The sequence below is a fragment of the Acinonyx jubatus genome, chromosome E3, assembly GCF_027475565.1.
Source record: "Acinonyx jubatus isolate Ajub_Pintada_27869175 chromosome E3, VMU_Ajub_asm_v1.0, whole genome shotgun sequence".
Lineage (NCBI taxonomy): Eukaryota > Metazoa > Chordata > Mammalia > Carnivora > Felidae > Acinonyx > Acinonyx jubatus.
The window spans coordinates 7,857,796-7,870,013 of record NC_069398.1 but is presented as its reverse complement, the minus strand read 5'-3'; the positions used below and the strand labels follow the sequence as shown (position 1 = coordinate 7,870,013).

At 45.6% G+C, this 12,218-nt stretch overlaps 1 protein-coding gene across 9 annotated transcripts in view; it reads right to left on the bottom strand.

Annotated features, from left to right (window-relative positions):
* Positions 1-542: 542 nt before the first annotated feature.
* Positions 543-12,218, bottom strand: part of BFAR (bifunctional apoptosis regulator) — a 34,070-nt gene continuing 22,394 nt past the window's right edge. For all 9 annotated transcript variants that reach the window (XM_027043205.2, XM_027043204.2, XM_053213591.1 and 6 more), the window contains 3 exons: positions 5,952-6,125; positions 3,801-4,003; positions 543-1,872 (listed from right to left, as the gene is read on the bottom strand). In XM_027043205.2, coding sequence (XP_026899006.1) covers positions 1,680-1,872; positions 3,801-4,003; positions 5,952-6,125 — 570 coding nt within the window. In that variant the 3' untranslated portion in view covers positions 543-1,679. The remainder of the gene's footprint in view (positions 1,873-3,800; positions 4,004-5,951; positions 6,126-12,218) is intronic.

Here is a 12,218-nt window from a genome sequence, read left to right as displayed (position 1 = left end):
CCTGACGAGCAAACGCAGGAGGTAAAAAACGCTGTCCCTCCTTTCACTTAAGACACCTTGGGGTGGCTCCCTGGTTCCATGTTCACAGCAGGCTGGGGGATTTAAGCGTGACTAGTAGGTTGGTCAGGCAATGCAGATTTTCTGCACAGTTTCTAAGCAATTTTTTCTCTATATAGAATTAAAAAGATTTTTTTTTTAAGTTTACTTATTTTGAGAGGGGGCGGGGGAGAAAGAGACAGAGAGAGAGTGAGAGGGAATCCCAAGTAGGCTCCACTCTGTCAGCCCACGTGGGGCTCAAACTCGAAATGTGGGATCATGACCTGAGCTGAAGTCGGACGCTTAGCCGACCGAGGCACCCAGGCGCCCCTAAAACGTTTTTTAATGTTTATTTGGGGGGGGGGCAGAGAGAATCCCAAGCAGGCTCTCCGCTATCAGTGCAGAGCCCCATGAGGGGCTTGAATTCACAACCTACGAGATCACGACCTGAGCCAAAATCAAGAGTCGGACGCTCAACCAACTTGAGCCACCCAGGCGCCCCTATAGAACTTTTATCTATATAAAAATCTTTATTTTACTTTCAAGTGATTTCTTCAAACTTTCAGATGCAAAGTTTGAGTGAAATCTTCAAAGATCAAAGGAGTAACGAGTGGTTCACAGAGTCACAAAACTTACCTCTGGAGCCAATCTTCAGATGGCTCAAATTCACACTTGATGTCTTCATACCAGAAAGAAATAAGGGCCCTGCCTCATCTTATTCATATTTACAACTACAGCACTTGGTGTAATTATACCTTGCTGTTTTATACATCAGAACAGGACAATAAGAGAATACAGTGTGAGGTCAAAGTACAAAATGTTTCCTCATTGAACATAAGGGCTCTCCTGGATTTTACAGATTAAATTCCTGAAAACCAACCATATAAACCCCCACACAGTAATTTTAAGTGGCACTGAGGCAGCGCGGCCTGATGAGAATGACCCTCCGTTACTGCTTGACTTCGTCCTCGACACCCCCCTGGGAGTTAGGGATCCAAAGTTGCAGTGATTAAATGCAGAGAACACTGACGACAGTCTGACCACCACTCCGTCTCGAACCCTTTTAGAGGCTTCCATCTGAAAAGCCTACCACCTCTTTAATAATACAGAATCGTCCATCGGATTTGGGCTTTTCCTCCGTATTTTTTATGCGCAACTGTCTGTGCCTATGACAAAATCTTTTCCCGTTTTCCTAAATTTGATTCAGAGGACAGGCCTGGCCCCAGCAAGCCTGGTCTCAGGCTCAGCCTTGTGCTGCCAACTCGCCCTGGGAGCCTCTGTCCGTCACTGAGGTCAGGGCAAGCGGGACTGCTGACCCAGCAGCCTTCTGAAGTCACCAGACTGCATCCTCTGGGGACCCCAAGTCCCTGACAGCCCCGGTGGACGGGGCCTCCCAAGTCCCTGTGAGGAGGGCGGCTGGGGGGAGAGGTGCTGTCGCTGTGTCAGCCAAGCTCTGGGATGTCAGTCCCCGCTGCCATGATGCCGCAGGCAGAGGGACAGAGGACCTGGTTGTAGCCTGACAAAGCAGCACCTTGTTCGCAGGGTGGAGAAACAGGAAGTCCACTCCCCCCGCCCCCTACTCGAGCATCGGTGCGCACATGTCGAGGAGCTGGAAGAATCCTTCAGAGCCTGGGCACTGCCAGTCACAACACCTGGGTTTCCAGCCGTCGGACTTCCTTGACCACAAGATCGATATTAATAATTGGGTTGAAGTACAGGGCCCAGTAAAATAGACAGTTGCAGACAAACTGAGGAATGAGGGGCCAGAACATGGCCACAAAAAGCCCCTGTGTTGATACTTTCCAAAAATGGCTCCACATCCTCTGAGGCACAGTCCTGTAAAAAGAAGAGAAGCCTCTGAGAGGTGGACTCGTGACGGGGTCCCTCGTGACGACGCCCAAGTGCTCGGACGCCGGGCCTTTATCCTGATGCACAGCCTGGCTGCCTGTGCTGCGCTGACATTGCTTCCTCTCCCCTGGGGCCTGAGACGCACCTCTGCCTGACCGACCCATCTTCCACCCCCAGGAGGCAGCCCCACACCAGGTGAGGACCCCCCAGCACAGCCCCACCTGCTTCATCGCTGTGTCGCACTTGTATGTATCTTACAGACACGGTTTCTCTGTGAGGCTGTAGGCCGTCAGGGTCCAGACTGTCTTCTCTTTTTGTTTTTTGTTTTAATGTTTATTTATGTTTGAGAGAGAGAAAGAGCACAAGCGGGGGAGGAGCAGAGAGAGAGGGAGACACAGGATCCGAAGCAGGCTCCAGGCCCTGAGCTGTCCGCACAGAGCCTGACACGGGGCTCAAAACCATGAGCCGTGAGACCATGACCCGAGCTGAAGTCAGACGCTTAACTGAGCCACCTAGGTGCCCCCAGACTGTCTTCTTTACCAAAACATCTGCAGTGCCCAGCAGAGAGCCCGGGACAGAGCGGGGGCTCAACTAACTGTGCATGAACGAACCAATAGGAGATTCTTGTCAGGTTTTTGGAACTATTTATAGGGCTGTTACTGACTGACGAGGCCAAGAACTCTTTGAGTCACGGGATGTTTAAGGCCGGTGCGATGCTGGTGTGGGGCTGTGTTACTTCTACCTGTCTAGGAGCCACCCCCTTTCTTCTGGAAATGCCTTCTGAGTTTTCCTTCTGGGGGCCTCCTTCCTCATTCTTTGCCATGTGGTCTCGGTGGGGCTGATGAAGCCAGCCCTTGGTTGGGGGGTGAGAACAGGTCCTGAGCCTGGATAAGGAGAGCCTGGCATGACTCTGCATCATGTGGGAGGTCTGGGTGGGCATGTGACCCAGGCTGGGCCAATCAGAGCAAAGGAGCGTGTGCCCCCCCCCCCGCCCGACTGTCAGTGCTACGGGGAAAGAAGAGCCCTCTCTCCACCAGGGTTGCTGAGCTGCTCAGATGTATGCCCGGAGTGACTAAGGGCCCTGCATGAAGTCAGCTGAGGCTGAACAACAACACAGCAAAGAGAGGGAGAGGGCGAGTCCTGATGACAGCATTTGGGTCTCTGGGTCCAGCCATGCGGGAAGCCTTGACTGGGCATTTCTCTTTTTAAGAAAGCCAATTTAGGGGCACCTGGGTGGCTCAGTCCGTTAAGTGTCTGACTCTTGGTTTCAGCTCAGGTCCTGACCTCACAGTTCGTGAGTTCAAGCCCCGCGTCAGGGTCCAGGCTGACAGTGTCGAGCCTGCTTGGGATTCTCTCTCCCTCTCTGCCCCTCCCCTGCTTGTTCTTTCTGTTTCTCAAAAATAAAGAAATAAACTTAAAAAAAAAAAAAAAAAGGAAGGAAAGCCAACCAAGAGGCACTTGCAACCAAGAGTCCCGGCCCAACTCTCATTTTATGCATTAATCTAGAGAAGTTATTAGTGTCCCGGCTGACGGCACAGCAGGATTAGAACTCATGCCTACAGAATTCCTCACCAGATCTTCTGCTCTACCCTACTGCCCCTTTCCATAAAGCACCCACTTCTCCTCACTTACGTATTCCTTCATCAAACCCTTCACACACACCCCCACCCCCGGGAATGACATGGTATGTTCTTACACGGGGAGAAGATAAATGGAGACACACTTGTCCAAACCCACCCCCCCCCCCGCCCCCAGACACGAGGAAATTTTCCCATCTGCTGCTTAAGCCACATCTACAAATCAGAGCAAGGAGTGTTTTCACGTCTGCGTCATCAAGAGGACTCTTCTACTGCCTGGGACCGCTTTCTCAGAAGTGCCTGCTGCTCCTGCCACCTCCAGTGTAAACACACACTTACTTCAGTTCACTTCGTGACCAGATCCTCCAAAAGGAGAATAATTCCAGAACCGAGAGTAACATGGCATTGACGATGAGAAAACGTGATGTCCAGTAATGGACCTCCAGCCAGTCCCAAGCAAATTCAGCAATCAGCTGGTATGGAAGGAAGGAGTATTTGACAAGGAATTCTCTCCATTGCTTCCAGGTGGGCTCTCTTAGATCCTTTAGAATAACAAAAGTAAGCAAAAGGTGGACACAAAAAATCATTAGGATTGACTCTTATAGACTATACTGCAGTCATCACGGTGAACTTCACATTTACTAAAACACACAGATATCCAACAACATAACACGAAATTTTCCACCCATCGACTCACCTTTTAAGAATCTTATACTGCATAAATGTTACTGAGGAAGCCGAACAGAGATGCTGGTTATGGAACTGTGGAAGCTCAGAAGTAAAAGTAAAAAAACTCCGAAGCCTGAGTTATAAATAATGAGGGTGCAGGGGCGCCAGGGTGGCTCAGTCAGTGGAGCATCCGACTTCAGCTCAGGTCACGATCTCATGGTTCTTGAGTTCGAATCCTGCGTCAGGCTCTGTGCTGACAGCTCGGGGCCTGGAGCCGGCTTCGGATTCTGTGTCTCCCTCTCTCTGCCCCTCCCCCACTCATGCTTCTGTCTCTGTCTCTCTCTCTCTCAAAAGTCAATAAACATTAAAAAATAAAATAAAAAAAATAAATAATGACGTTGCAATGAATGGAAATTAACCAGTTTTAAAATTTCTTCATCACTGCATGGGTAGCTCAAACGATTTCCTAAATTCAACATCTTTGCTGTGGTAGGATAACAGATCATGGGAAAATTAAACATACACTTTGAAAAAGTAATTTTGGGGAAAATAAAAAACTCACTACAGTTATTAGCAGATAATAAACCAGAGCATTTAAACAACTCATCGAGGCATCCAGAAGGCTTACGGAAGTGTAACAGGACTGTGCACTATGGAGCAGATACTAAGTATCCCAAGAAGAAAGTGAGCCTCATGAGCACAGGGGTTGTTGAGGCTTGTGACAACGGAAAGGTAAGAGGTGGGGTCTCTGTTCTCCCAGTCCAGAGAGGGCAGGTAATAGCAGGAAACTGGGTAATTAGGCAAACACTATGCCTAAGGGCTAATTAGCAGGCTTTCAACTACATCCAAGGCTCAAGTCAGGCAGATACCTGACTTTAGTATTTTAAAAAGGGTTTTTGGAGATTTAGAAATTCGTAGTTTTTTTTTTTTTTTTTTTAAGTTTATTTATTTGAGAGAAAACGTGGTGTGTGCATGTGTGAGCTGGGGAGGGGCAGAAAGAGGGGGAGAGAGAGAATTCCAAGCAGGCTCCATGTGGTCAGTGCAGAGCCCGACACGGGGCTTGATCTCATGAACTGCCAAGATCGTGACCTGAGCTGAAATGAAGAGTCGGATGCGTGACCGAGGGAGCCACCCAGGCACCCCTAGAAATTATTTTAACATTTATGGGTGTAGATCATACACGATGCTTCCTACATCCATGTGACTTTTAATTTAAATAGATCAGAGGGACTGCCCCAAGAGCAGCAATGCAAAGGACAGTACCCTGCAATGACCAAGCAGACACAGAGACAGCCCTGTGCAAGTGGGATCCACCAACAATTCTGAAGACACAAAAGCCAATGTGGGTACCTATCTCTGCCAGGGGCCTATGGTCAGCTGAGGTGACCACTCCCATCAGTGAGCTGGACAATGGCTTACTTTTCTGAGGCCCCCAGGATGGATGCTAACCCTCCCTTGCAGTGGGACAAATGATCATCCTTCGGGGATCCTCTTCGAGACAGACCACCAAGCTGGAAGGTCCATAAATTTAACCCTCAGGCAATCTGAACTTATTCTATCTTCTTTTATAACAAAAGCGATGCCGGTTTTTCCCCCCGTAAATATTTCAAGTCCAGAGGGTAGCCTTCTTGTTACGCAATGCAGGAAATAAAACAGGCTTCTGGGAGTGGGGAAGTTCTGCTTGATTTTCTTTTGGAGGGGCTCTCCTTGCAAAAAACAAATGAAGGCTGGGCGTCATTGGCTCTTCTGTGACAGCTACAGCCCCGTCTCCAATTCCATACCGCACCAAGGAGTGCCATTCAAGGCACTGTGCAGACCTACCAGAAGCTTGGTGATGATGTCCTCCCCAGAATTGTCTTCCTGCAGGGGGCAGATGGTGTGGATGAAGGGCAGGAAGGTGTCTGTGTAGTCAAATAGGTAGAGGTATAGCAGACCAAGTCTCGGGGAGCTCTTGAGGGCATACAGCAGGAACAGGGACCTGCCTGGGTTCACCGCCTGCAGAGGACAAGGCGAGCGTGGGGTCACATCACAACCACGGCAGCCAGCTCCCCACCCATGCTCCCTCCACAGTCTCACGCCCTTTGCCTTCAGCTTTTGTGTGTGGTTTGCACAGTGAATGAATGGATGAATGAATGGGTGGCAAGAAGAGGCCAAGGAATCAATCTGTCGGGCTCTATTTAATAAAGACCCAATCCTTCTCCATGGCTTTGGTGTGTGCGTGTGGGGGAGGTAGGGGGGTGCTGAGACATACACTCCCAGGCGCTGCTAGGAAAACCCAACTTTTTTGGAAAACAATTTTGTAAAATGTATCAAAGAGTCTTCAAAATGTTCAATTTAACCAATGTATTAGTGGGCACCGCTTAAAAGGAAATCAGAAATACAGAAGGCTTTATGCACAAAATGTTTCGTGCTGCACTGTAAGAGAGAAAAAGTGAAATCTGAGAGCTAAGTAATGAAGTTACAGTGGATGTTCAGCACAGAGTTCACGCAGCCCATTGAAAAGTGAATATGGGCATTTTTGGATGATGCTCTTGTTACAGTGTTAGGTGAAAAAAGGATTCCAAGACATGTGGCAATCCGATCTCTGCGGTGTCAGCCCCACACAAACCAGGCCTCTTTCGTGACCCTTCCTAGAGCAGCACCTGGCTCACAACAGATATAAAGATTTGTGGAATGAATACATAAACAAAAGCACAATTAAACTACGCACAAAAAAATTGTCTAAGACGACAGAGCAAAATGCAACATTAGCCATGTCTGGCTCTCAGGTGGGATTATGGGCCATTTATTTTCATTTTCATCACTTTGGTCAATTTTGCTACAAAGAACGTGTATTTATGTTTTTCCTGATTGTAAAAGTAACTTCAGACGATTCTGTTTACTTGGTGCTACTAAGCATCAAATAAAATGGCCAAAAGATATGAATGGCCACTTCACCAAGGAAGATACAATAAAATAAGCACATAACAAGATGCTCAAGAGAAAGAGAAAACGGAACCAGTTTTCCACATTAGCACCGCGTACTTTATTTGATGGGGAGGGGTGGGGAGCAGGGATCACAGAGGGGCAGGAGGTGGCTTTGGGGACAGATGAGTATGTTTGTTAGCTTGATTGTGGTGATGATTTCACAGGTGTGTGCAGTATGTCCAAACTTACCAAATTGCTGAATGCGGAAAGATGATGTGGTGTATATACACACCATGGAATATTACTCAGCCATAAAAAAGAATTAGATTTTGCCATTTGCAACAATATGATGGACCTCCAGGGTATTATGTTAAGTGAAATTAAGTCACACAGAGAAAGACAAATACCAATGATCTCACTCATATGCGGAATTTAAGAAACAAAACAAACAAACGAAGAAAAAAAGAGACAACCCAGACTCCTAACTGCAGAGAACAAACTAATGGTGACGAGAGGCGGGGGGTGGGCGGGGGGGGGGGGTGTGTGTGAAGCAGGATGGGGATTAAAGAGTACACTTATCTTGATGAGTCCCGAGTAATGCACGGAATCGTTGAATCACGATCACTGAAGCTAACATAACAATGTACTTTAATTATACTGGAATTTACAGAAACTTATCAAATTATACATTTGAAATATGTGTATGTTAACTGCAGCTCAGTGAAACTGTTAAAACACATTCAACTTATTTGATGCTATTAATAGCTTACTGTTAAATGTTAAGAAAAGAGTCCTTCTCTTCAGAGATTTACACTCAAGTATTTCAGGGTGAAATAATATGATGCTTGGCTATGCTTTAAGATAACCCCATGCATTGCGGGTGTGTGGGGTGTGTAAGAGTGGGTGGAGGGGTGTGTAAAAATAAGAATGGCCACTAGTCAATACTCACTGAAGCTGGACAGGTGTATACTCTTCTATTTCTGCATGCACCTGAAATTCTATAGCAAAAAGGTTTTTTAAAAAGGCCCAACCTATGAAATGGCTGATTTCAGGTCTGGGATAGAAAAGGTACAAGAATAACTTGAACATCTGTCACATAAGGAAAGAAAGTATCTGGATAGCAACACGCAAAAGAATGAAAATGGACCACTTTCTTACACCACACACAAAAATAAATTCAAAATGGACTCAAGACCTAAATGTGAGACCCGAAGCCATAAAAATCCTAGAAGAGAACACCGACAGTAACTTCTCTGACATCAGCCATAGCAACTTTTTCTAGATATGTCTCTTGAGGCACGGGAAACAAAATAAAAAATGAACTATTGGGAGTACATCAAAATAAAAAGCTTCTGCAAAGTGAAGGAAACCATCAACAAAACTAAAAGGCAGCCTATAGAATGGGGGAAGATATTTGCAAATGGCATATCTGATAAAGGGTTAGTATCCAAAGTGTATAAAAAACTTATAAAACTCAACACCCAGGGGCACATGGGTGGCTCAGTTGGTTAAGTGCCTGACTCTTGATTTCGGCTCAGGTCATGACCTCTCAGTCAGTGGGCCCTGTGCTGGATGTGGAGCCTGGTTAAGACTCTCTCTCCCCCTCTGCCGCCCCCCTCCCCCGCTGATGTGCTAGCTCACTCTGAAAACAAACAAAACACAGAAGACAAAAACAAAAACAAAAAAACCCTCAAGATGCAAAAAACGAACAATCCAATTAAAAATTGGGCAGAAGTCTTGAACAGACATTTTCCAAAGAAGAAATACAGATGGCCAACAGACCCATGAAAAGATGCTCAACATCATTCATCATCAGGAACATGTAAATCAAAACTACAATGAGATACCACCTCACACCTGTCAGAATGGCTAACCCAACAACACAGGGAGCAACAGGTGTTGACAAGGATGTGGAGAAAAAACAACCCTCTCGCACTGCTGGTGGGAATGCAAACTGGTGCAGCCACTCTGGAAAATAGTATGGAGGTTCCTCAAAAAGAAAAGTTCCTTAAAAACAGAACTACCCAACCTACAATCCAGCAATTGCACTACTAGGTATTTACCCAAAGAATACAAAAATACTAATTTGAAGGGATACCTGCACCCCAATGCTTATAGCAGCATGACCTACAATAGCCAAATTATGGAAACAACCTAAGTGTCCACTTATTGATGAATGGATAAAGAAGATGTGATGCGTATATACAATGGAATAACACTTAGCTGTAAAAAAGAATGAAATTTTGCCATTTGCAATGACGTAAATTGAACTAGAGAGTGTTACGCTGAACGAACAAGTCAGTCAGAGAAAGACAAAATGCCGTATGATTTCACTCATACTGAAGGAAAAAAACCAACCAAGCAAATGGGGGTAGGGAGAGAGATGCCAACTACGAAACAGACTCTTAACTGCAGAGAACAAACTGATGGTTACGGGTGTGTGTGTGTGTGTGTGTGTGTGTGTGTGTGCGCGCGTCTGTGTGTGTGCATGAAACAGGTGATGGGGACTAAGGAGCATACTTATCATGAGTATCAAGTGTTGTATGGAGATGTTGAATCACAAGTATTGTACTCCTGAAACTAATATTACACTGTATGTTAACTGGAATTTAAATAAAAACTTAAAAAGTATCAGACTTTTGAGGTCATGTCAAAAGGACTCATGGGCAAGTACATTATACCTCAATTCAAATGTTACATTTTAAAAATAGACTCAAGGGGTGCCTGGGTGGCTCAGTCAGTTGAGCGTCAACCCTGATTTCAGCTCAGGTCACAATCTCAGGGCCGTGGGATCGATCCCCACGTGGGGCTCCACACTCAGTGTGGAGCCTGTCTGGAATTCTCTCTCTCTCTCCCCACCCCCATTCCCTACCCCATCCCCCTACTCTCCCTCTCTCTCAAAATAAAGCTCAGGGGCATCTGGGTGGCTCAATTGGTTAAGCATCTGTCTTCAGCTTAGGTCACCATCTCGTGGGGCATGAGTTTGAGCCCTGCACTGGGCTCTCTGCTCTCAGCACAGAGCCTGTTTCAGATCCTCTGTCCCTTTCTCTCTGCCGCTCCCTTGTTGTGTGCTCGCTTGCTCTTTCTCTCTCAAAAAACAAACAAATGCTAAAAAAATAAATCTTAAAAAAAAAGAACACAAAATAATTTCAGGAGACTTATACTCCAAAAATATGGGACAATCTGAGCATCAATTAGAGTAATTACTGAAAGGTATTCAAACATATCAAGAATTTTAAAATCCTTAGTTAATAATGATCCTAAAGAAAGAAACTGGTTACCTATCTAGGTAACAGAGAACCAAATCATTATTATCAAACTGGTAAATAAAGGGAAAGAATCAAGCATTTAACTGACCTTTCTGTATAAACTGTGCTTAGGGTAATCAAAATGGTTGCTGAGTGAAATTTTCCTTTTTTTTTAAATTTAATTTTTTTAGACGTACTTAGCTAACACATGAAGAAGTGACAGAATTACAGAATCACCATTTTGCAGGCAAAGGATGAACGATCATGGTGGCTGCTACCATCAGAGAGAGAGAGAGAGAGAGAGAGAGACAATTAGCCATGCTGAGCCTCCTAATGGGAGAAGATGCCACCAGCTATGAAGCAGTCTTGTCAAAATACCTAAACCAATGCAAGCCGCTAGATTTCCCTACTGAATTATGGGATGTACAGGACACATTACGTGTCTGGTGACAGAGGAGCCTGTCAGGGGACACCGCAGAGGGACAATGAGCAAAATTTAAGATGTGGGCAAACTACGGAACAAAATGACCTGGTTTCTTCAACAAATAAATGCAGGGTGACAAAAAAAGGGAGGGAGAATCCAGACAGTAAAAGAGACTTAAGACACATAATAACCAAATGCAGACCTTGTTTGGAACACGTCAACTGGAAGAAGAAAAGATGTGGTCTATTTGAATACCGACAAGTTACCTGATATCAGAGAATTCAGTTTTGTCTTTAAAAGAGTCTTTACTTTTTAGAGATTCCCAATGAAATACTTACCTATGGGAAAATAAGATATCTTAGATTTTCAAAACAGTCAGGGGCGGGAGGTGGAGGTTATCACTGAAATGAACATGGCCATAAGTTGTTATAGCTGGTAAGGGTACATGGTAGTTTTGTACTCTTATCCTGTTATTGTGTGTGTTTGAAATTAAAAAAAAATATATATGTAACTTAAAAAAAATTTTTTTAAGGTTTATTTTTGCGACAGAGAGAGAGAGCATGTGTGCGCACATGAGTGGGGGAGGGGCAGAGAGAGAGAGAGAGATACACAGAATCTGAAAAAGACTCCAGGTCATGAGCTGTCAACACAGAGCCCGACGCAGGGCTCGAACTCAAGAACAGTGAGATCATGACCTGAGCTGAAATCAGGCGCTTAACCGACTGAGCCACCCAGGTGTCCCCCTCAAAAACCTAACTTCTAAAGATATCTTTGCCTCCTAACTTAGATGAGAAATAGGGGGTAGTTCTTTATCAAAAGTGTTTCCCAACCTGTTTTTTTTTTTAAATCAGCCCTTAAGAAATCTGTTAAAAACTTTTTGTTTTTCCCCATAATCCTGCCCCCATGAAATGTTAACAACACAGATATACTATAAATCTGTTTATGTACTGTGGTCTTTTAGAGGGGGCTGCAACTCCTGTATTACGGGAGACTTGTGTATTCCACGCCTATCGTTGCCCTGGGGGCAATCCTGCTCTTGCTGAATATGCAAGCTCTCTCGGAGCACCGGTCCCAGAAATAAAGTCTGCATGTGTCCAACCACATCATGGTTAGTACAAGAGAAAGGGAGAAGACCAGGTTATGGATTTGTAGGTCTGGCGTCAGGGTGGGTGCTGAGGCGGTGAGTGCTTGGCTATTTCCTATCAGATAAGGAGGAAAAACAACCACCCAGTAAGGTGGTTACCAGGAGGCACTTCAATGGGGAGCAGTCTCTTTCCCGTCTAATGAGAACAGGAATTGCACCAGGCACTAGGGTTGGAGGAATCTTATCACACACCTCTCGGCCTTTTGGCTAGTTGCCTAATTGTCAAATGACCACCCGCAGGGAGGGGCTGGTGGCACAGAAGAGCCGAAGGAGCCCACTGATAAGATTCTGCCTGCTTTCACACTGGGTGCGGAATCACGTGCCCATTTGCTCTGGTTAATGCTAAGATTACTTTTATGTTTTTT